Source organism: Camponotus vicinus, unplaced genomic scaffold (assembly GCF_025532165.1).
Source record: "Camponotus vicinus isolate PSW18456_S1 unplaced genomic scaffold, iyCamVici1.0 SCAF_8, whole genome shotgun sequence".
NCBI lineage: Eukaryota > Metazoa > Arthropoda > Insecta > Hymenoptera > Formicidae > Camponotus > Camponotus vicinus.
The window spans coordinates 9412966-9438050 of NW_028141980.1; the positions used below are offsets into that span (position 1 = coordinate 9412966).

A 25085-nucleotide genomic window follows, 5' to 3' on the forward strand; every position below is an offset into this window, starting at 1 on the left:
ATGAGGCCTTGGAATAGCGTCGAGTGATCGCATTGCATGTAGGTTAAGCCGATTGGGAATTAAGTGGAGTTACATTACGGTTCTCACCGCGCGGGAATTAGGTTGAAAATCCAATTTTCGGCCGAGTAGACGCCTCACCTGTGTGATTTGGATTATGAGAATCTTAAAGCCTCGAATAGCCGCGACATATCTTCGAGTTGTGCGTGCGGGATAAACGGGAATGGAAATGTAGGAGGAAAAAAGGAATTCGATGCTTCGACTGCGGCATCTTTTCTTGTCTGTTCTCGTCTATAACATGTTGTATCAAAGCAAAAGGATACTCGTTAAATTCTACTCAAAGTCGTCTGAATTATCCTATGTATATTTTATTAACAAAAATTTTATATATAAAATATTTCCGATTTAATGAAATTACGAATACGTGGGTCTTAACATATATATCATGAATGAATAATTCGCGTATGGAACATTTCCCTAATGAAAATGTTGAAAAAAATTTACATTTATCACACACAAATTTTTATTATTTTTATGTAATTCTTACATTATAAATCTTTGTATGGTAAAAAAACCTTTTAACCTTTTAAAATTATATTAAAAATCTACTCTATATCTGTGGAGTTTGTACTTTTAAAATCCGGCCTTGAAAAGCCTTTAAAATTCAATGCATTTCATGCAAATAAGGATTACTTACCATACATCAAATATGTAGGGTAACACTACACGTGATCATCGATAGGCAAACTTACCTGAAAAAAAAACGAAAACAATAGATAAGGATATTCACACAACGATTTATCTTGCGAATATATATGTATTTTTGCATAATAATAATCTTCAAACTACAAATCTTTCTTTCTCTGTCTGTTAAAACTTATTTTAGAAGAAATAAAAATTTAAATCTGTTTTTAACACAAACAAGGAAGATCAATATTGTTCGCAAAAAATATTTACTAATTCGTTTCACTCATTGGTTTTATAATCATTTCTCAAAATATATTCTCAAAATATCTGTTAAAACCAATTCAAATCAAACGAGGAATAATTTTATTTGATCGATATAGGACAAAATTTATTTTTTGATAAATCTCTGACATAATTTGATTCTTCAATATTAAGGCTACTTAAACTAAATTCAATATTAAGGCTACTTAACTAAAATTGACTTTAGTAGTCGAACGATATTTGTAAAAATTAATAAGAAATAGATCGTATATTTTTATTGATTTAATATGCTAAAAAAAATAAATTTAAATGCACAAACCACACGATATTATAATTCTGAATGTATATAGACTTGAGAAACTTGGATTATCATAGCTTTCGGATTACAGAAGTCGCACTATATTTTTATTAACGTCGCAAACACCTGCGACGTACACGGTTAATGCATATGTGGGTCTGTGTTTTTTTTTCGCCAGAAACGTCTCGCGTCGCGACATGTTAACCCTTTGTACCCGGATTATACTTTTCTGCCGCTTGACGGTCAGCTTGAGATTAATTTTTACGAGTACTCGCTAGTCGTGCGAATAGCAAAGAAGATCAAAGTATCGTGAAAGATGACCGTTCTCCGGTGAAAATTTATTCTACTGTGAAGGAATGAGTCATTTAATATTAGATACGATTCAAATTGAATATAAAGAGGCTTTCGCAAAGAGATTTGAATTATAAAGAAAGGGATATTTCAGCGGAGATGCAGCTTTTTAATCATCTTGTGCCTGTCTGCTAATTATAAAGCAAGACTTTGGCCACCGTCTATTATTTTATAATTACTTTCTTGTGGAAAAGTCCCGCGAAAATAATTTCCCTCGGACACTCTTTTCAAAAAGCTTTTTCAGACAGTGCTGTTTATCGATTTTCATCGCGTTCGTCATTACAGCGTGATCTAGTTGCAAAATGTAAGGGGTCACGTTGTACACGATTAAAATATAACATAAATGCGAGGTAAAGTGCACGCGTATCTACAAGAGTCTTCCGCAGGATTTTTTATTATTGTGCAAAACACGCGTCTGAAAATATTTGTGCAAATGTTCCATCGACCATGCACGCGACGATAACGTGGTCTGCGACCTAAAAAGATTCTTTTTCTGTGCGAAAAGATCGTGACGTTCTTTTGTACTTCGCCTCCTTTTATGTTCCTTCTCTATAAGTTCGCAAACTTAATCACGCCTGAGAGAAGAAATTTCGTTTTTGCAAAGAAAAAGTCACGGTATCAGTTTAGTGCAATTGCGATAATTAAAAGCACGCATTAGAATACTTGCAAAACAATTAGCGTGTTATAGAATTGTTAAAGTAATTAAAGCGCGAGCACACGATATTAATACATTATGCTATTCTGACGGCCATGACGGCTATAGCCGTCATGGCCGGTGATCGCTTCGCATCTCGGAATCGTATTAACATCGCGATAACTAGATCCATATTATTATATATATATAAGACTCTAATTGGCGTAAAAATTAAAAAATATCCATACATATAAAATATTAATCTTGTTAAAAGCGAAAAGCTACATAAATATCAGATATGCTATTTTATAATGCAAAAAAAAATGCGAGAAAAAATTATTAAAATTGAAGTTTTATTAGAACAGAAGAAAAGCAGGAGAGAGAGAAGCTTACTTCGTTATGGTGTCAGCCTCGTGATTATTCGTGACGTTTTCGAATTATGGAATTTTTTATCAGTTATAACCGCTTCAATTTACTTTTCGCAAACAGACGCACAGACGTTCTTTGATACGAAACGGAGGCGGATTGCTGGTTGCTGGATTACCGCGACCCGACAAGCTCGTCGTGGCATCCGACTACGATATTACATTTTCCACGAAATTCACCATAATACCCCGACATAACGACATACAACTTACAATACATAAAATACGTAAAATTGCGCCAGACGGAATGGCGGAAACTGCTTCGCATAAAGAGACACACGCAAGTCTCTCTTTAATTCTCAATCTAACGAGAATAAACTACAAGCACATAACGTGCAGATAAGAAGGAAGAAATTGCAAATAAAATGCATACGTATATTCTCTATTTTTATAGTTGGAATTAAATGATAATAGAGATTAATTATTAGTTGACTCTATTTTTTCTTGTAAAGGTAAGAGAGAGAAATAAAATTATTCCCCGCTTACACATACGAATTCGTACGTAAACAGAATATATTCGCACCTTGCATATACATTCCCTTTCTCAATTAGTCTCTTCAGTTTATCGCGAAAACAAAGAGTAGAGCCGCGTCAGTTCCCCAACGACCGAACTTAGATGCAGCTGCAGTTGCAGGGCGCGTACGCGGGACCCCGCGCCGGCGCGACCGCTTCGAACGTGAAAACTTCTGTTTCCGCGATAGAGGAACAGGAAGCGGGAAAGAGAAAGAGAGGGAAGGAGGTACGTTATTTCCATTTAAAGTGGGCTTTACAAACTGGGTTGTGTGCAATAAACATAGCTCGGCAGTTGCCCCTGGCTGCCAAGCAGCCAGGTTGTGGCTGGTGCGCCAACCAGGGCCCCTCCGTCGCCTCTCCCTCGTTGCATCCTGCGCCCCGTGTCGCGTCGGCAACCCTCTCTCCCTTCCGGCCTCTTTTCTCCCTGCAGCTTGGTTGCAACTTTAATACTGACACGAGGGAGTACGTTAAAGCTCCCACCGTTCGCACGAACTTAGGTAAACGCACGCACGCACGCACGCATGCACGCGACATCGGCGCTTGCATCCTGCCGCATCGTCGTAACGTAAATGAGAATTAACGACGACGGCGTGCTCGTTGTATCCGAGAAAGAAATAATACGGCCGTGTTTAACGATCTCATTAATTTAGAGTTGTATGTACATTTTTCGGGAGAGAAGCAATTTCTTTTTCTCAGATTCCTAAGGGAAAAATGGCAGGATATGAAAAATGCAGTTAGCACGCTCTCTTCTATTTTTTTAAATATTATCTTGCAAGGCAGCGGAACGTATAACCGGTTTATTCAAGAATTCATAATAATCTCTTAAATAGGTAAGTTAAATAAGTAGTTCAATTGCGCTATGGACTTCCGGCGGAGCGTCGCGTGTCGTAATCCCATATGATAAAGGGAGGCCAGCGGCGACGCATACGTCAAATCCTTCGTTTTTATGGCCGTGCAGCGATAAAAGAGGGATGCTCGATTTAAACGCATTAAAGAGCGGGGATCGATCGTTTTTCGATTAAGATATCTTGCGCACGAATCATCTTCCCGTTCTCCCTCGCGAACTTTTCGCCGAGCGCCACTTGTGCGGATTTGCATGCTCAGATGTCATCTTCCTGCTCTCCCCCTCCTCCAGATATGGCACCCTCGTGTCGCGAAAAAAACCCGGACGATGGCGTAGCGCGTTATTTTAAGCGGATGTGTACCCTAATACAATATGCGCTCGTGCATCTTTCATGAAACGTGTGACACGCTCGGCTGAGTTTATTCGCCTCGTGCATACTGCGTCGCGCAACGTGTACACGTGAAGGAATATCTTTGAGCTACTCTCTGCTACAATTTATTCTGTCGGGCCGCTAAATAATCCATATAAGGTGTTTCTTAATTTTGGAAAATTGTTTTATTTTCTCAATAGATGATTTTGAGAAGCGTAAAGCGTTGAAACTTGTCCAAACTCTTTGTCAAAATCCGAAATGATTAATCTATCTTCGAAGTTCTTTTTACATTTTATATATTACACGAATTGTTCGGCAAATTATTTACATCTATTTCGAGAGATGTAGAGTTTTCTGCGTACGATACGAAATATTGTATGTATTGATAAATGTGTATTTTCGACTTTTCTTGATTGGTTTAATTGGCATTTCTATTCGCGTTCTAATTATATATGATTAACCGTAAATAATAATAAATTTTTCAACGATAACGATTATTTTTCTAAAAATATAAAAAAAAGCTTGCGATCCAACTCATCTAGAAATAGCCGCGTATAAACTGGTCTTGACGTGATTTGATTGGTGCAAGTAAATATTTATGACCAGTACTCGGTTCTTTTCTCGCTTATCCACGAAAGCACAGAAATTTCTACGGACCATTTCGGGCTCTATATCCATCTGCGAATGCATTCTTGTATTCGTAGCACTCTTCTCCGGATTGCACGTCTGTATCCTGCTATTCACCCTCGCGTAATCTATTGGCCAGGTCGTCCTCTCGCGGGCTATGCAACGAGACAGGCTATGCAGCGGTATAAAAGTACGTTCTCTCTTTTCCTCTCGGAGGAGTCCGAGTTCTCAGCTATCAACGATTTACATTTCGTGACTAGTGCAGTTGTAATAATTCACGAGATGCGAGATGCGCTGCGCCTCAACCTGTGACACCTAAGTCACAATTCCTTTCCTTTCCCTCGTGTGCAAGTCATAGTCCATGCAATTTGAAAGTTGTAACTGCCGGATATATAGCGAAACTATATTGCTTCGCTAGTTGATACGAAGGGAAAGCAAACTGCCAACATAATGGACGGCTCTTGCGTGGAATGTCTTGCAATTTGCCCATATGCATGATGTGACGTAAACTTGTACGATTAAGTTTTCTTAAGATTCTTTTGAATCCTCTTTATATGTTTCTATTAAAATTAAAAGTGCTCGGCACAAACAGCAGAGAGATCAATAATACACTTCAGTTTTTCACCTTTAGATAATTCAACATATTCAAAAATTTTGTTCTACATTTTTTCACTAGAATTCATCGTTGAAAAATAATGGAAAGTGCATCTTGATATATTGATATTCTGAAAAAAATTTATCTTAAACTTTATTGATTTCCAATTAGGTGATATTAAGATTAATTAATCATAATTGAAGACTGTATTGAGTTAGCAATTTGCATATCATTTTATCGCCCACAATATTTAGCTAATTTATTGGAAAAACATTTATGGTTTGAATTTGTGCAATATTAATATTATTAGCCAATTTTGGTCAAAGGCTGACAAATGTGTCAAACGCAGGTGTGGCGCGCATGCGAAAATGACCATATGTATCGCACAAAGCAACGCATAGTTTGATTTCGAATAAAAAAAGTTGTGCGAGAGTATGATATTGAAAGAGAAGATGTATGGACAAATTATTCTTTTTTAATCTCTTAATTCGACAAATATGTCGAACGTCGCTTTACATCTTATAATTAGCTGCTTCAATATTTAAAAAATATGTCACGAAAAGCTCTAGTCGTTTGAATTAAAAGAAAGGAAAAAAACGCGAAATTCTCGCTACCGACGAAAGGAGAAAAAATCATCGATCTTAATTTATATGAAATTAAAAAAAAAATGCGACGCAACACGCACGAACGTACAAATATATAATATAGGATATTTAAAAATAAGTATATTGTGTCAAAAATTTATTACGAGAGAAAATTACAGTAAATTGTTTTTCTTCTTATCAGAGTTGAAGATTAATACATCAATAATATTATAATTATCGAAAGAAATTATATCTACAAATACGCTCAGGGTGATATGTTATTTTTAATTGAATTCGTAGCGTGTTTAAAAGCTACGATGGAGGGACTTTTAATTTCATCAGACATGCGGTGCTTGCCCCGTGCAATGCCACGATGCGCCATAAATCTCTCTTACAGCCGACGCGCATAAGTAATGCCGCCGCTATCGTATTTACGTAATTATCCTCTCGGTTTTCCCGCCCCCGCGCTGGCTTTATCGCGCCCTGCCCGGCCGTAATGCCTGATTATGTTTTAACGTGCGAGATCCTTCGAGTCGCGACGCAATTTCTCTCGGCAGTGAGCCACGGGGGAGAAATTCCGCGTCGATGCCCGGAAGAAAGAGGGAAGAATGCAAGGGAAGAACGCTGAAGGGAGGCAATCCCATCGGAAATTTTAATACTTGAAAGCGCCGGTGTCTCTGTCGTAAAGCACCGACCAGGCTGGCGTGAAACTTGAATAGCGGACGATTGACACTACGTCTCCGGACGAAATGCACCGTAAAAGAGTCTCGGATGTGTTCGGGGCGCGCTTCATACGCTTCGAGTTTGGCGGATGAGCGCCCTAGCTTTGCCGGCAGGCTTAGCTAGAGTTTTCTTCGGATAAACTTTTAAGTGTCGGCCCACGAGGTGACGTACAAATTGCAGAGCGCCGATCGGAACTTTACGACCCGGACTTTCCATCTCGTGGATGCAGAGCCATATAACTTCGAGTAGCGTAATACATTTTGCGTAGATACTGGCGTATTTGAAAGACCATTAATCCGATTTTAAAATCCGAGTAATTTGGATAATCCAAACAATACGAGTTGGAAATCAAATAATTGAATATAATACATTTCCGCACTTTATGCTTCGTAGATTGCAATATTCAAATAAGCAAGGATCAACAATATCAGTTTGTTTTCTCACCTGATCTCACTCTGTAAATTTATAGCGAGAAATCGGAGCATTTTCAGATATAAATTTGTGGTTCTCCCGATAGTTCCGATTCGCAAAACTCGGCCGTTCGTAGGGTTTGTTGGCACCCTTCTGGGACACATTCCGTTATACATGAGTGACCCCGTATAGTGGCGATAAAACGGTCACGATTATTGCGAACTCGTCGCACGCGCGGGTTATAATTCAAACGTACGTGCGAGCTTGGCGGAACATTGCGCGCGCGGGAGTCGAACGAGCTACGAAAGTCATCAAAGCGATTCCGTCCCTGAGACCCTCGGCGGAATGTGGTTCAAGAGGAGAGGAAGACGCGGTCGATACCGGCTGATTTTCAGCTTCGCAATCCTCGCCTCGCTTCGCGAGAAGGGTTCGACGGGTCGCGACACATACGGGGTGAGCCGCGACCCGTAAAATTGCACGTTTCCGCGCAAATGCGCGCCGGATATTTTTGTTTCGTCGGGAGGTAGAGCAAGCACAAGAAGCGCAATAGTGACGGAGCGATCGATGACACGACTCTCCCTCGTTCTCCCTTTTTCGTTATTTTACAACAAATTTTTTCGTCATTTTATACGAATTTCAACCTGCACTGAGAAAAATCGTTTGATTGTATCAACAAGACGTATCTGATAAAAGGCATTTTGGTTAAACCAAGCAGAATTTCTAGTTATCACGATAAAACTCGATTTTTTATAACTAGAACGTTTGATTTTACTACAAGGATTTGGATTATTTTCTAGTTGGATCTATAAAACTTCTTGTTATATTAACTAAACATAGACACAGTGCCGCCATTTTTTAAGTAAATTTAGTATTATTAACAAGAGAAAATTTGGTAAATTTAACAGGAAGGAGTTAATCATACTCATCTGGTAATTCCTAAAGGAATTCTGATTCGTCCATTTTCCAACAGACATACTGATTGAATCTACCAGATTTCTAATTAATGCAATCAGATTTTTTTCTCAGTGTGATGATTATCTATACTGAAATAATTTATATCTTGGAAATAAAATTTGTCTTAAAATTCATGTATATATTCTTTTTAATTTTTCTTTTTAAAAAGAACTTTGCTCTTTTTTTTTATTTTCTGGATATGTAATATCTAATTTTCATCTTCAATAAGAAAATCACAAAACACACATTTTTGCCAACGAATATCGAAAATCTCGCTCTCGAGCACGAACGTGATAAATTTGTTTAATATTCTTCGAAGAATCTTCAATTCTTGCGTCACTTTGCAAGTTTGCAATCATCGCAACAAAGCAAGAGTGCTTTCGCAATCCGAAAAAACTTTCCACTTCACTGTATTTCCGAGTATTTTTACTTTTTTTACTTGTGCGATAACGTGAAATTCTTATACACGCGTGCAATGTCGCTTGGAGAATAGAAGAAGTTGCACGATTGTTTCAAGAAAACTGGGTTTTAGAAAGATTTCGCGCGAAGAAGAGAACAATGTAGTAGACAAGAGAACATTCATGTTCTCTCTTAAAAATGGATATTGTGTTGGTACTTTAGGAAAATCAAATCTTCGCGTTAAAAAGTTGACAAATGAAGAATTCAGATTTTATTAATATTTATTATATTTTGTGTTACACATTTAAATAATTAATATTTCATTATTAATATCTATTAACATATTTTATTTGTAACTTATTTTATTAATAATAATTTTTCTCTAATTATCCACATCATATATCCACCAAAAAATATATAATAATCATATATGTATGTGTGTGCAAAATACATTTTATTCTTCTTATTTATTCTTTTAGATTACATACATTATATTATGCTTGTTACTTTTTTCTCGCATGTTTATTTATGCGTTTGAATGCTGACTCTGTTTTCTTCATTTACGCATCGCGCTTTGTATCCTCTTTTTGTATGTTTGCTTACGTTTTAGATAATTTTGCACTTTACTCAGAATAAATGATAAACGATTCCCGTTCTGTAGCAGAGACTAACAATTGTCGAAAGTAATTCGCCACCGAGCGCACGGTAACTACCATTGTCACAAAAGAAAATTGTCCTGTGGGAATCGCAGTGCGCATTAAGCGGTTACCACGGCATATTCATTGCGAAATTAACCTCGTGGTGGTATTTCGTCGCTTTGACGAAGGGAAAAAGCCTAGACGAGAACGAGCAAGTATCCGCTTTAATAAAAACGGAACAGAATTATGTGGTGGTGAATGGACTTAAGTACCCTTTTCGTCGGAATCGTCAGCATATTTTTGCCGCAGTTACTATCATTGTGTATGAATTCTTTCGTTACATCTTTTGCTACGAAACTTGCTCGTTTTCATACGTTTAATTATTGGAATATTTATGCAAAGATATCGTACATCGAACTTCCATTTTTCAGATGGGCCGTTGCTTGCCATAGTGTAACGATCGTACGGTAATAGAAGCGTACAAGCGTAGTGCGAGAAAGACCAGATAGCGATAAAATATAACCAGCGGAAGCTATAGAGTAGTCTTTGTGGTTCTGCAAATATTTCCTCCCCCTTTGTGTGTTCCCATCTCTCTTTTTTTCCTTCTTCTCGCTCATTTTCTCTCTTTCTCGCCTTTACCGTTCAAGCCCGTGAAAAAAGCAAGAAGAGAAACCGATACCGATATCGATATGCCGCAGATGCCATAGCGCGTTTTCCGATATTAACTGATTAAACATTTACCGTGGATTTTAAAAGGCTGCGGAAAGATAGTCGCCGTTGCCGTCGCCGCATTTTTGTTCTCTCGGCTTTTTTCCCATGTAATAATTTCATAAGCAAGGCGAGGGAGTCAAGTAGGGCGATTCGATGAGACGACTTAATTAAAAAAGCACGGAGCTGCTGAGTGCGGATTATGAGCCGAAATAGATTCGCGTATTAAAATATAAGCCGTTTATGCTTTTTAATTCCTGCTCGTGGCAGCGCATTCTCGTGGGAATGCTATGATGTTAATTAGTCCTAATGAAGTAAAACCTAATTGCGCTGCATTGAGCCACTATCATCCTCGTTCTCTTATCTCTATCGTATTCTTCTTATTACGTTAAATTGGGTTTGAAAAGCTCTCTATAAGAGAGAAGAAAAGAAAGAGATAAATACATTGACATAAATTTAAATATCCACACGTATTGTTTACAGGTGCAAATATTGAATTTTTAATATGAATTAAATAATATTATTTACAAGATTTAATTATTATATATTTCGTCCATCAAATAATATTGTATATTGTTAAAAAAAGCATTATTAAAAATATTTCTTTAACTATTTATATTATTATTATCGGATTTTTCTTGAAAAACGAGGTCATGTATATATTAATAATTTAACAAAGAGAATCTTAATTCTTTGCCACATTATATGAAGGTATTTTCGTTGAAGAGCAAAAATTGCGCTCCAGATAAAAATTAGTTGTACGGTTTTTACGGGTGTGGCGAGAAAGCTCAAAATGTTAACGGATAATTTTTAATACGCAGCGCAAATTGCCATGTAGCGCGGAAGTCCTGTAAGTTGATAATAGCTCTGGGAACAATAGCCCTTTGTATCACGAGCAAATCCTCTTATTAAGAGCCACGCTTGCGCTACAAGAGTCGAGAAACGAAATAGTAACAAACGCTCGGGTTTGCCTTAAACGTAGAAAGTAAACAACCGCAGCTGTATGACGTAGACATGTAAATTAACTACGATGTTTGACATGATATCACTTGACGCAAATAAACAGAGATGGATAAACGCATCTGCCTTTATACCCTGTCGCTAGTCTTAAAAAAATTGTGTATTTGCAATTTCAATACGTAATGCATCTTTTTGCCTATAATTCTTTCAGTCTTTATCGACTTGTTTAAATTTTAAAATCTTTGAAATAAATTAAAACTGTGCGATTGTAGAAGAAAAATCACGCTATTGTTTCCTAACCGCCCACATCGACAATATTAACTTTAGAAATACCCAGCGGAGTCCGATTCCGGATAGTTAAAGAGCCATTACTTTCGGCTATGCGCTGCAGCTCCGTATTTTCAGTGCGCTTTTACGACGAGGATTTTGCGTTAAAAAACAGAAAAAAAATAAAATTCGCGGTGTAATCTCCGCTTCCGTGCTCGTAAAAGAATCCGGGGTGTTGGGCTGACTGATGGACGATCGTGAAGTACCGTCGGTTGAACGAAGGGTCAAACGAAAACACACGGAGAAGATCGGGCAGCCCAGCTCGGTGTCGCGTTGTCGGTTTTCCTGCCGACGAAACGAACCGCGGATTGATCGCCGGTGAACCGCACGAGATTGATCGCACGGTGTGTTTCTTGCGTTTACACAACGGAAACAAGCGTTGTATGCGAAAACTACGTTGACGTTGGCTCTCTCTCGTCTTGGGTGGAACTTTAAAGTACGTTCATATCTTCTATGGTCACGTTGTTCCCTATTTAACTGCAGGGAAGAACAGAGTTTCGCTATTGCAGCGAAATCGTTATCGCTTTAATGATGAAATTAATTCGTTATTAAAGTAAGATTTTTCGCAACTAAATTATAATTAACGAAATATGTTTCTAAATAAACTTTTTGCCATCTCTATACAATAATCGCTAAACTTTGCAAGTCAGCACGAAACATGCAATAATTTAAATAATTTAAATAACTAGAGACAACAATAATTTCATACAGAATAATAACTAAACAATGATGTATGTAATATTATATTATACAACGCGCCCACGTAACAATATACAGAGAGTGGAGAGCACGGTATTATTATCGCGATGTATAATAATACCGATTGCACCCTCTCACACCCAAACGCGCATTCGGATGCAGCAACTGGCTGGCAACGGCAAGATAACAAGATATGTGCCTCGAATCGCTAATGATGTAAGTCCAAACTTGGCAAAGTGCAACGAGACGAAGACTATGTAGCGGAAATGCGAGGAGGAGAGAGAAGATGATTGACTTTCTGTTCTGGCGAAATCTCGATGAAAACTTTGATAACGGTTGATAGCGGTTGTATCGAGCGATCAATTAAATTCCGATACGAACGCAGATCGCGTTCAACCTGATCCGATGATTGATCAAATATTTCGCGGTCTGCATAATTTTTATATCTGAGGAGAGAAATTGGAGCGAGTGAAAAATTTCATCTGCGAATGAACGGCTGGCAGAAGCGACAGCAAATTCCGGAGGAGGAGGAAGAGGAGGAGAAGAACGGGCAGCGAAGTATCGCGGCTGGCTTGATAAGGGGTCGCGATTAATTCCACGTTGAAAATTAATTGCCGGTCGGCACCCCCGCGTGGCGGATACGATATAGATACATGCCCATTGTGTCTAGCGAGACGCGATGATATCGCGATTTATCGCGGCGTCCGGCTATCTGCTGCTCCAACTTTCGCCACGTCATTGCGTTGATAAAAGGAGCGGGCAATCGCGCTAATTTTTGCGCGTATAAAAGAAAGGTCCTTCCTGGGATAAAAGCGCAGCCGCTTAGGTATGCAACTTTAAAGAAGGATTTTTCTCGTACGCTGTGCGACGCAGTTTCGCGTACTTGCACGTTTACATTATTTAAACGGAATACATGATTCCAAGAATAATAAAATATATTATTCTCCTTTGAAAGAGAAATTGAAGTAATTGAGGAGAAATTTTAATTTATTAATTATTATTTGTATGATATTTTCATATAATGTACAATTATTTTTTTAACGATACTTGTGTGAAGTTAAACACGTTTCGTATCGCGCATTAATTTTTTTCGCCGAGATGTAATTATCATTATCATTTCCGGATTGAAAGAGCGGAATAACACACGCGAATTGCCAGAATAATTCAAATAACAGTTGATATAGAACAAAATAATACAAACCTGGATCAAATAATTAAATAATATTATATATCGATCTCCATTTATTAAAATAAACTTGTGATATACGAGAAATAGAATATTCAGGATGAAATTATTTCATTCCAAGCTAATAAATATTTGGTATAAAATACTATTTTAGAGCAGACAAATCGGCTGATACATTGACGTGACATTTGTTTACGTTGTATAGGTATACTGTAGTTATGCAGCGATACTCGAACTGGCAGATAGTAACGCAATCCGCACAATCAAAACGTGATTATTCTCTACAAATAATTGACAATTATATCAATCCGATTAATCAACTTCACGATTAAGTATTCGCACCTCTCGAAGCGGTAGCTATTTATCGAGATAAATATTTTGCGCAATTTATTCATTCATTATTAAAAATGGAAGCGATAAGAAACGAGAATTATAAATTACCATTTCGTTACATATTTATAAACACGTGATAATTATTTTCTTAATGGTTCATGTATCACACCTTACGATTAAAACAATTTAATCTAAATAAATAATCTAAATATCTAATAATCTAATAATCTAAATAAATCATCAATTATTGGCCGTTTATCAATAATTTTGAACAAAATATTTAGTATTCATATTATACAAACTTACAATATAATATATCTTATACATAATTTTATAATTAAAATAATATTTTGTAATGGATGAATCGATTTACGCTCAGTGCACATTTCCTGGAGTATATTTATATTGCACCGTTTATAAAACAAGCTAATGTGTTTTCTCCAAAACAAAATATTTGTTTATATGCTTATATAAATTTGTTTATATACACTACTTAATTAAAAGATGTATTTGTTATACTTATATTTTTACAATTATTATATTTATCGATTTGAAGTTTTCTCAATAGTATCATCAACATTTTTGTATATAAATCATGATTAGCGTATTTTATACATTTTCCTCTGTAATAATATTGTCTAAAAATTGATTCGATAAAAGTTTAATTCTCTAAGATAAGAACTGCTATCGGTATTTGAAGCGCAATTTTTTGCTCTTCGACGCTGCCGAAGAGCCAACGATGGCGGAAGAACCAACTCTCTCCACAAGTCCATTTAAATTTCCAATTAAGATTCCTGCCCATTCCGGATGGAAAAAAGCGTTGTCGTCGGGACGACGTAAGAACGTGCGCGCGTGTTCGCGAGAATTCAGGAAAAGAGCGACAAAAGTACCCGCGAACGTTAGCCGGAACGTTCGTCGAGTTATTTCTCTAACGAGCTTGAAAGACAATAGGGGTTATAATTCTTCTGTAATCCGGATTGTCGAAGCGTCTCGTGTCACCCTCTCAAAGGCCTTTCACGCATACCTTCGTAATTAGCAGCTCGCGAGAGAAAATGGTTGGTTGGTTGCAGGCAACCTTTGCCAAGGATTTTCCTGTTCTTTCGTGCGGCGGATCCCTTCAAAGGAAGTGGAAACGATTGGCGATGAACTCGATGAGTCAGAGTGATTGAAATACAAATGAAAGACACGTAGCAGTATATTTTGCAAAAGAGCTTTTGCGGAAATTTTTCATTCTCTTTTAAGTACTTAATCCTCAGTACCGCAAATCTCGTAAAGCTTCTCTGTACGACGCACTTATACGACTGTATGTTTTACAAAAATATTTATTTCTACAATTTTATCTTTTTTGATGGACGAATCAATGTGCGTAATATCATTGTTTCGAAAATGCGCTAATCTTCGTTGCAATAATTTAATAATTGCACATCAGATCACGCACGATATTTACAATAAAGACGTTAAATTTGCTCTAAGAGTTTTGGAAAGCTAGACTTGTTCCTCGCCCACGATGATAGTCTCTCATTGCAACAGCATCCCTTGAGCTCTCGTGTTACTACGAGACATTCGATGAGAGAGCGCGATATCTAAAGTATCGAATTGCTCAATGATGAAAGATATATTGTCAAGACGCTGCAATAGTGAATCAACCTTTCAAAAAATAATACAATAATATATATGTAATTTCAAGTTTTTAATCATTTTTAAAATGCTTCGTGATTATTTTCCTAATACATAATTTTGCCGACCGGTTTCACGTATCTTGTAATTGGCGCCGCGTTACTGGAAAACTGCAAGATTTATGCGCGCTTCTCCTTTCCCTCTCTCGGACTTAATAACCGCAGACGCGAAGAAGGAAATTGATGGAAGTGAGAGTAAAAGCGTGCAATTACGACGATGGCGGGTAAAATAATAATCGCTTGCTGGCGCAGCGGGGAGATATTTCTCCCGAGAATTGTCCGATATATTTAAAGCCGAACAATGAAGGGAAAGGAAAGGCGGTGAAGACATAAATATGTCTTTCTAAATTGAAATTAATTTATTAATTAGAGAAAAATCATAAAAGAGGTTTTTCTACTTACATGATACAGTTCTAAATTAATCAAAGAATACGTCTGCAAAATTTATTCAAATAATATAGAAATGAGCATGCATACTGTATGTTAACATTGATTGATCTCCCCTGATTAATTTTCGCCTTTTTCATTCACAATCGTTAAACAATCAGTCCTCATTGAGCCTTTTTATTAGCACCCGAAATATCGGCGCGATGTGCACCAATAAAGGATTCTTTTCATATATCTACGTGAAAGGCTTTTTCCAAAGCCGTGGAAACAATGATCTATTGTCTGCACGCCGATACGTAAAAAGAGAGATCAAAAAGCGTGAGCATATATATACTATGGATATATACGGTGTTCCGTCAATATCGGTGAACATTTTGATAAGCAATTTCTCTAATATTAAACACGCAATTTTTCAAATTAAATAATAATAAAATCATGAATAAAATATTTTCGCAATTTATAATTTTCCCATGCAACTTTATATTAAATTCCTATTATATATGAAAAAGGATAAAGTTCTATTAAAGTTAATTAAAAATTCAAATCACTCAGATTCTATAATTTTAGAATAAAAATGAAATTTTCAAAAAAAATCTTGAAAAAGTCTGTTTAAAATATTTTTTTGCAATGAGAATTATTTCTAATAAATAATGTGTTGTTTTGTAAACAAACAATGTGATTCAATATAATTTATTTTATTAATCTAAGTTGCACATATTTTTATTTATAATATTTTATATAATTTAATTAGAGAGAATAATTACAGGATCTTTTAAATATATATAATTTCAATAACAATTAATTTTAGTTGTTATTGTTCCAATGTTTAAATATCTTCGAAATTAGGCCGACCATCAAAGTTTTCGTCGAGCAACTGTTTACGATTGATTACAAATTTATCTAAGTATTTGTCATTAAAATATCTTCCGGTGGCCACCCTGGCTACCCTGTAGAAACTACCGATCAGAAATCGGGGGGAAAATGAAAGTTCGGTCTAGCGAGAGAGATGGTGAGAGAAGGAGCAGAAGGGGGAGGTTTAGAGGACGAGCAGGCTCTGCAGAGAAGATAAAATAATTTCCGGAACGTCGGAATGCGGAGGGTTCCAATGGAAGTGGCGTCCTGATCGAAATCCGGGACGAGAAAGGACAATTATTGACGCAGACTAATTTCACGAATCGAGCAACGCGGCAGTGGCGAAAATAAAAGAGAAAAAGGGAGAAAGAGAAGAAGATAGAGTGGTGAGATCCTGAAGAGAATAGTGGCTATCCCGTCAGCTCTCGCGGGGGATGAATAATTGAGAGAGATCTGCGTGTCGTTTTTTCGGATCGACGGCTTTAAAGCGATCGGGAACGATTATTTTAAAAATGTATTTTTTTGCCGGGATTATATTCTCTCGTTGCATCGCCTTATGCATTTACGATCCTTTTATTCGCACAGTACATAAAATACATGCTCATGAAACATTCAACTTTTTTAGGACATGTCCTCTTTTTTGAGATTTCGAAAGTTAGAATTTTTAAATTTGTTACCTGAATAATTGAAAAAGAGATATCATAATAAATTGAGAACCCATTCCAATCGGAATTTGTCGTTCAATTTGAAACCTAATCTAATGTAGTCTAGACTTTACATCTAATTCGCAATAGCATTCATTTTTATAGAGCTGATAAGTCTGGAAGTCCGATTTATTATGCTAATAAGAATGCCAATTTACAGCATTACTAACTGACACGCTTCATCGTAAAGCGCGGATAAACTCACGGAACAAAACGGTGGCATTAATGCAATCAGGTCAACGAGATCAGGAGATCGTTTATATTCTCTCGTGAAATGTGGCATGCGGCGGAAAAATCGACGGGATAAGCCCGAGCTTACGTTCTCTCGCACGATGCCGAAATCGCTATAGATTCTCGGCGAAACCTCTCGCTAAGGATTCACTCGACAGGAATGGCGAACAGGAGGCGGATGAGGAGAAAAAGCTGCGAGGAAAACGACAAGTCTACCTAACCCTATCCCTAGCCAAGTGTCATTTTGACGACTGTCAACAGTGATCGTGATTTCACGAGGGTAACGTCGGCTTTTGCTCGCGCTTCGTGCTGAAAACGGACGTGACAAGCAGTCGTGATATTCCGGAGATCCTGGCTCCTCGAGAAAATCCCGACGAAGGAGAGAGAAAGAGAGAGAGAAGAAGAAGAAGAGTACCCTGAGGTGTATGGAAGGTCGAGAACAGGATTCTTGAGAACGTCTTTCGTGGCGTCCTCGCGCGCGAGAAATGCTAGCTTATGCTGTATTCCATCCGGACCACGCACGCAAGCACAACTTTGCACGCGTACTACTGATTCAACAAGAGCGAACGACTGACGTTCAAATCCGCCAAAATTGGATTTTAACAAGTACCCTACGTACCTATCCATCTACAAGACGAGACTGCGAGCGCGTAAGCCTTTCGCGTCGGAATAAAGTACTGCGAATATATATACAATGCAACTCTCAAATCGCGAAAATAGCGTCACAGCGGATAGCTTTGTCGCAAATAGTAGAAAGGAAAACAAGTCTTTATTTTCTTCAAACAAGAAATTTTTATATTCTTCGAGGAAATAAAAATATTTATCTCGCAATGCGATAAAATAATATAAAAATAAATAATAGTATAAAAATTTGAAAAATATTAAGATATTAATAAATTTGCGCGCGCATAAAATAACGTCGATAATTCGAGTAATTACGAGAAATGTACCGCTAATTTTGAATTTTCGAAAATTTATCTCGGACAGGTCGTCGAACTCTCGGGTGCCTACCGTCACACGATGCAAAAACGACACACGTGGACGAGGATGCCGGCGCCGACGTACATACGCGAGAGCGCGCGCGTGACGCGATTTTAATCGGCGCGATTTGCATCGCGTTTTCGACGCGTGACGCATCTCGTATATAAATGCTAATGGTCCGGTGACGACGGGGATGTAACTTGATTCTCGCGCCGCCCGTTCCGGTTACGACATCGCCATCGCCGTCGCCGTCGCTCTCATGTCATAATCCGATTTGCCGCGTGTTGCCGCCTCGAAGCGCAGACGAGCTCTCGCATCCTCAGCAAGTGCATGCGGGATGCTGCGCGAACGCAAATGCCAATTCAACTAGTCTGCCCGTTACAATTAGCAGGCGAGATCGTTTACACAATGGACTACATGTACCGTTGCTTATCCCGCTGCTGCAAGATTTAATAGCTGTTCCTGAATAATTTAAACGGCGTCTCTAATCTATTAAATCAGCGATTAATATTCATTGTTTAATTGCTCCTTAATGACAAAGATAGAAATGATCACGCAATCATGATACGCCAGAATATAATCCCGTATTGATGAGTATAAAGTAATAATGTCGCAAAATAACTGGGAATAAAATCAACGACTCGTTTTTACAAAAATTATCGATCGATTAGATTTTCCTCTTTTCTGCAATTTTGATTCTCGATTAAGAGATTTTATAAAGGCGTCGAAAATATGTGTCAATTTTTCATTCGTTTCATGTGAAACATCTTTTTAGATTTGCGTGCTATTTCGGTATCGAGAAACTCAAGTGTTTCGGCGACTAGCGTCGTCACGTAAGATCGTTACTTAGGCGAACGATGTCCACGTGGATATTACCGCACGTTTCCGGTAACGGGACGATAGCGCGATATATTTTCTCGTAGATGTCACGCGGACGAAATGGCCGGCACGTCGCTATCTCACTTTCCCGATCACCGCGAGAATACATCGGTGTGTACCAACAACGCTATAAAATATCGACGTGTAGAGACCATCTCCTTGTCACGTGAAGGAGAGGATATAACATGCATCGAGAGACGTGTCGTCGGGTATAAATTATCGCGGAGCATTGATCCATGCTAGTTCGTCGATTTGTCTGCCTCCGAGATCAAGGAGATCAATCCCCGGATCGGCTTCTTTTTGTCCCGAAGGGGAAAAGAGAGATCTCGCGCAGATACGCTACGACAAAAAAATGGCGAGGGTGGACGAACGAAAGAGCCAGTCGTAGCCGAGTGTAAAAAAAATTTCTCTTCTTAGCTTCGGATGTGAAAGAAGTCTTTTTCACACTAAATGTAAGGCGATTCTTATTCCTAAGAACAATGATCGTTAGTCTTTTTAATAGAAACAGAATATAATAATGATCTTTCTACATTAGATTGCAATTTGCAGGCGAATAATGTTTCGCGAATTTTAGGGTCTTGAATATAAAATATGAATAAAACAAACGCAGTTCAAGAACGAGCGTTCATCTTGCACTTATGTAATCTAAATTCTTGACAATGTCTTTTAAATAGGATAAATGCCGATGATAAATCTATCTTGATCGTCCGACTCGTCGATGATGAACAAATAACCCTGACACTAGCAGCGTCAGGGTCAGTAGCGTCGATTATAATCGCGCAAGCAAGGCGAAACTCACTTAAAACTCATTGCCACCGATGCTTACGCAAACACTTTTACGCCTCAGCTATTCCGTGCGTTCTTGAAGCGTTAGATAGAATTAATGCGCAGAGAATTATTGGATAATAACGATATTCGCGGAATCCGTTTGCTAAATTATACCGACACTCTACTGCAATTGGTTGATATGAGAGCCATTGAGTCATTGAGATTTCATTGAGTTGATTTCATTAAGCCAATGATGAACCGTTATGTGGAAATTATGTCAATCAATATTCAAAAGCATCGAATATTTATGTCGGGTCGAGAATATCTGTAAAGCGAGATTAGAGTTTAAACGTCAAAATTACTGAAATTCTAAAATTTAATCATCGAGTTTCGCAGTTATATTTATTGTATAATTGAGTATCGTATAACGCGCATTTATGAAAATCAATAATAATCAATTACGGCGCATAGTTAAAGAGAGCCGATATTATTTAATAGAAATTTCACACGTTTTGATAACAATCCCGTATACCGAAACAATTTTATCAAAATGATTTCGAAACGCGTTGGCGAGATGATGCAGCCGTTCGCATATTACGTCGAGTGGCCGTAATACGAGTGCCGTTTTCATCATGGGGAAATTTTCGACGTGGCCGCATTGCAAATATTATACAAAACGTTCCAACGTTCAACGAAATGGAATACGATCGGCATATTTCGCCATATCACCCGGACGATTTTTGCCCTTTCATTCCTGCGTATCGTTCAAAATTTTCCTGACGTTTATGCGCACAAATGGCATTGTACACACGAATTCGGTGTGATGTAATCGCTCGAACTTCCACATTTTACGCTCGAGATTGACATTTCGACGGAAATAGCATTTTCCACTTCGGAATTCAGTTTTAATCGATTCCGTCACGTTTCAACAATCCCAAGAAATTATAAATGCTTTTTATAAACGGAATCTTTCACGAATAAATCAATAATATAGTGTAATAATAAAATATAGATCAAAAGACAGAGGGAAAGAAACTTTGTAGAATACATTAGTCTGAATCAATGTTGCCTGTCAACTCGACAAATTTTATACACGTTAGTTTGAAAGCTTCTTTAATTCTGTATTATCAAAAAAACATTGCATTCTTTCTTTGCAGTGTCCGAAATTCTTTTGAGAAAAACCCAAAAAATAGTCGAGCGAAGAAAAATGAGCGTACCGAGGAAATCTTTGAGCAGCTCGAGGTAAGTCTCAAAGGAACACTTCTTTACACGCGGCGATCACCATCGTCGGCACGGCTATCGATTTAAGACGGAGGTGTCAAACGGAAACGTCCAGGCATGTAGGTGGATATTACAGACTCGAACGTGACACACAATCGCGCATAGCCAGTCCTTTGAGCGATGGCATTGCCGCGTCGTTACAAGGTAGACAATCTGATAAGTACATAGATATGCCATCTCGGGTGGTAAATCTGTGAGTAAGCAAAACACGACCGTCGAGACCGAATAGAGACAGGAGGGCCCTTTCAAGGGGTATATGACGTTTATGCGGCTGCATAATGCACACATCATCGTTGCACCGCGATAATTTTCACCCGCGCCGTGCGACATGAGAAATTAATTTCCAGTGGCACATTGTTAAGTAATTATTTCCACTGACGAACTGAAAACATTTTGAGCTCGAGGAGATGATATCTTTATGGCTTAAAATATAACTAATCGAAGATTTATAAAAAAAATAAGAAAAGGAATGTGTAATAATTAAAAGTGTTTAAGAAAGCAAAGAAAAATGATAATGATTAAATTTTGTTTTAAAATGAATCTTGGAAAATTGTATCAATTGTAATCCATCATTTTCTTTGGATTATTATACATGATACATTCTTCATTTAAAAAATAAATCATATATATTTTCTAATATTTTTTTACATCTCTTATAATATCTTTTTTCTCCCGTACACATTTTATCATATATAATATTTTCAACCATAATTAAATATATCTTTATTAATATTCTAGTATACAGAACAAAAAAAATATGTAGTCTCTTTATAATATATAAATTCTAGATCTTTAGATTCTTTTTTTAATTCAAAATTTAATTACTCCAAATATCGAACAAGTAAAAAAATATTCGTTGTACCCTCGGAAAATCAACGTACATTTTTTTTTCTTGTGTGCGTGTATTCTTCTTTCTCTTTTTACCTTCGTCATTTCTTGCATTATCGCAGAGACGACGACACGTGGAAGATGTAAATTATCGTACGTGACGGAAGAACGGCGGAAATCTCTTCGTCAGGATTTCATGTAGTATTACCACCTCGTAAGTCATAGGTTAACGCCCCTGGGGAAATTACCGGGACGTGTCGATACCAATTTGCACCAGTCGACCAATGAGTAACGCGTGACGGCGTCGCATTTCAAGCATCGCAAACCTCTCGCAAACTTTGTAGATGCACTTGATATTCCAATGTCACGGAACACCGCGGCCAGTATAACTGTCAACCGCCACTCTTTTTCTCACGCTGTATTTTCATTGCGTGCATTGCGTCGCGTCAAGTGATCGAGCTGTATCGTAATTTCGTACCAGGCGTTTTAAACGTCAAAACTCGATCGTATAAGGACGAAATGTTTCACATATTTCTGGTATTTTTTTTATATATAATATTTAACGTGTCGTCAACCAATTTTATCTTTTACGGTTTCTCGACGTCTGCATCGGGATATTGGAATACTTTAGGTTTTATTTAAAGTACCTACACAATCGTATTTATAGATACGGAAAATGGAATATATTTCATATGAATGTTCCAATTGTATGCAGCTTTTCGTATTTTTTCGCCGTTCCGTGAGGAAACATTTATTACGTTATTTTGCCACACGCGAAACAACAGTCCAATATAGAGTCTCTGTCGTTATGTATGCGGAAAATTGTAAGAAATATTTGCGGGCAGCGCGTGAGGAAAAATAATGTTTCCGTAATACGGGGAGAAAGCAAAACACGTGTTGCATTATCATGGCTGGGGTTGCCCCGATACATTTGCGGAAATTCCAATATTCGTTACAGCTCTCGGGGATATACATTATTATACGATACGTGCTGACATAATATTGATATAAAATACAATTTCCATTTATAAACTTTATGCGACTCAAAATTTATTTTCTCTCGCTATTCTTGCTCTTCATTTTTGCGACGACGATATTGAATGCGTTTACGCATTCGCTGAGAAAAATCTGGTTACATTAATTAGAAATCTGATAGATTCAACCAGTCTATTGGAAAATGAACGAATCAGAATTCCTTTAGGAATTACCAGATGAGTATAATTAATTTCTTCCTGTTAAATTTACCAAATTTTCTTGGTTTTAATACTAAATTTACAAAAAAAATGGCATCACTCTGTCCATGTTTAGTTAATATAACAAGAAGTTTTATAGATCCAACTAGAGAATACTAATCAAATCCTTGTAGTAAAATCTATTAAACGTTCTAGTTGTAAGAAATCGAGTCTTATCATGATAACTAGAAATTCTGCTTGGTTTAACCAAAATGCCTTCTGTCAGATACATTTTGTTGGTACAATCAAACAATTTTTGCAAAATCGAAGTAAAAATGATAAATATATACGCATGTGTATCGAATTATTTACGTATCGAGTTATTTATTGTAATGTGAAACGACGTTTAGTTGAACGAGTCGCGTAATAATGCCTCGATAATAGCTCGCATGTAAAAGAATTTCAAAGGTATTTACTGTGCGTCAATATACGAGTTGTAGGCGTACGCAAGCACGATTTGCGCGAACGGAAATTCAATCGGAGCGCACATGCAGTTAACTAAAGGGAGGAGAGAAACGTAGTTTAACGTAGCGATATTACATCAGTATTACTGCTTATCGAAACTTTGGCGAATATCGGAGTTGCGCCGCGATGAGTGAGTATCGGTGACACCGCGGCCATTATCGAAGTTTTAATCAACAAGGAAACTGCGCGATATTAAATTACTATAGTAACGTGCACGCTGTAACATGGTCGAGTATTGGCTCTCTAATGTTGCCCAGCAACTGACTATTTTCGTCGCTATAGTTTAGTAATCGATTAATCCAGCAATCAGACTCATTCTCTAGATAATTTTAATGTTTCATGTAACAAATCTATTTTTACACGCAAACATATTTTGTTTTTTTTTTATACAAATGTGTTTTGAATATTTGGTTATTTATTTTCAAATTGAGTATTTTATCGAAATTATTACTAAACGCATACGTAAAGAGTAAATTTTACTAGACAGATTAATAGCCAGAAAAGTCGGCAACTCTAATTGCGTACAAAATTACGTCGTACGAATAATTCCCGAAGCGTCTGCCTCTGACTAATGTATCATATCATAAATAATTGCTGGTGTCCAAATGCCTCTGACTAATGTGTCAACTTTCGCGCAGTAAAACAGCGAATGCAAAATGGGTAGTCGCTGCTTGTACGCGAGAGAAACATCCTTACGAGCCGCGGCTGCAACTTCGTCATGCTACGTCCGAGATCGTCTGGATCGTAACTACCGAAAGGGCCTGCTTACGTGTGTCGCCGACTAAAAGAGCGAAAGAGACGAAATGATAGAAGAAGAAAGAGCGAGAGAGGGAGAGGAGATCTCGTATACTGCACGCGAATCGCGTCACTTTTGCCGTTCCGGAAGCTGGAACGGGCCCAATGGGAGTTTAACGAGGCTCGTCGACGTAGAAAACCGAGCCAAGAAATGGAGCATCTCCAGTGTCAGCCACCCCTGAGAAGTTGCCTGCTACTTCTTCTTTTTTTTTTGAAAGAGATAGATCGAGAAGAGAGAGGGGGAGGAAGAAGAGGAAAGAGATGCCTCCGTCGTGTATTCACCGTCGATGAATTATGCGCGACGCGCGAATTATCCGACGTATTCAACGGCGCGCAGCTCGGTCGCGTTCGCAACCGAGAATTCCGGTGATTTTTATTCATCTCAGAAAGCAGCTCGCAGCTCTTCTCCGCGATTTTAATGAGCTCCGAATAACCGCGGAACGCTTCGAGATAATACGTGGGTAAACTAAGGGAAACTAGAT

General features: G+C 37.7%; 2 protein-coding genes across 6 annotated transcripts in view; one reads left to right on the forward strand and one right to left on the reverse strand.

The window, feature by feature from the left end:
• Positions 1-25085, forward strand: part of Mrps24 (mitochondrial ribosomal protein S24) — a 127103-nt gene that overhangs the window by 76893 nt on the left and 25125 nt on the right. For all 3 annotated transcript variants that reach the window (XM_083107027.1, XM_083107028.1, XM_083107030.1), the window contains exon 3: positions 21160-21244. In XM_083107027.1, coding sequence (XP_082963153.1) covers positions 21160-21244 — 85 coding nt within the window. The remainder of the gene's footprint in view (positions 1-21159; positions 21245-25085) is intronic.
• Tsp26a (Tetraspanin 26A) overlaps positions 1-25085 on the reverse strand; it is a 105646-nt gene that overhangs the window by 59975 nt on the left and 20586 nt on the right. The gene's annotated exons all lie outside the window — the stretch shown is intronic.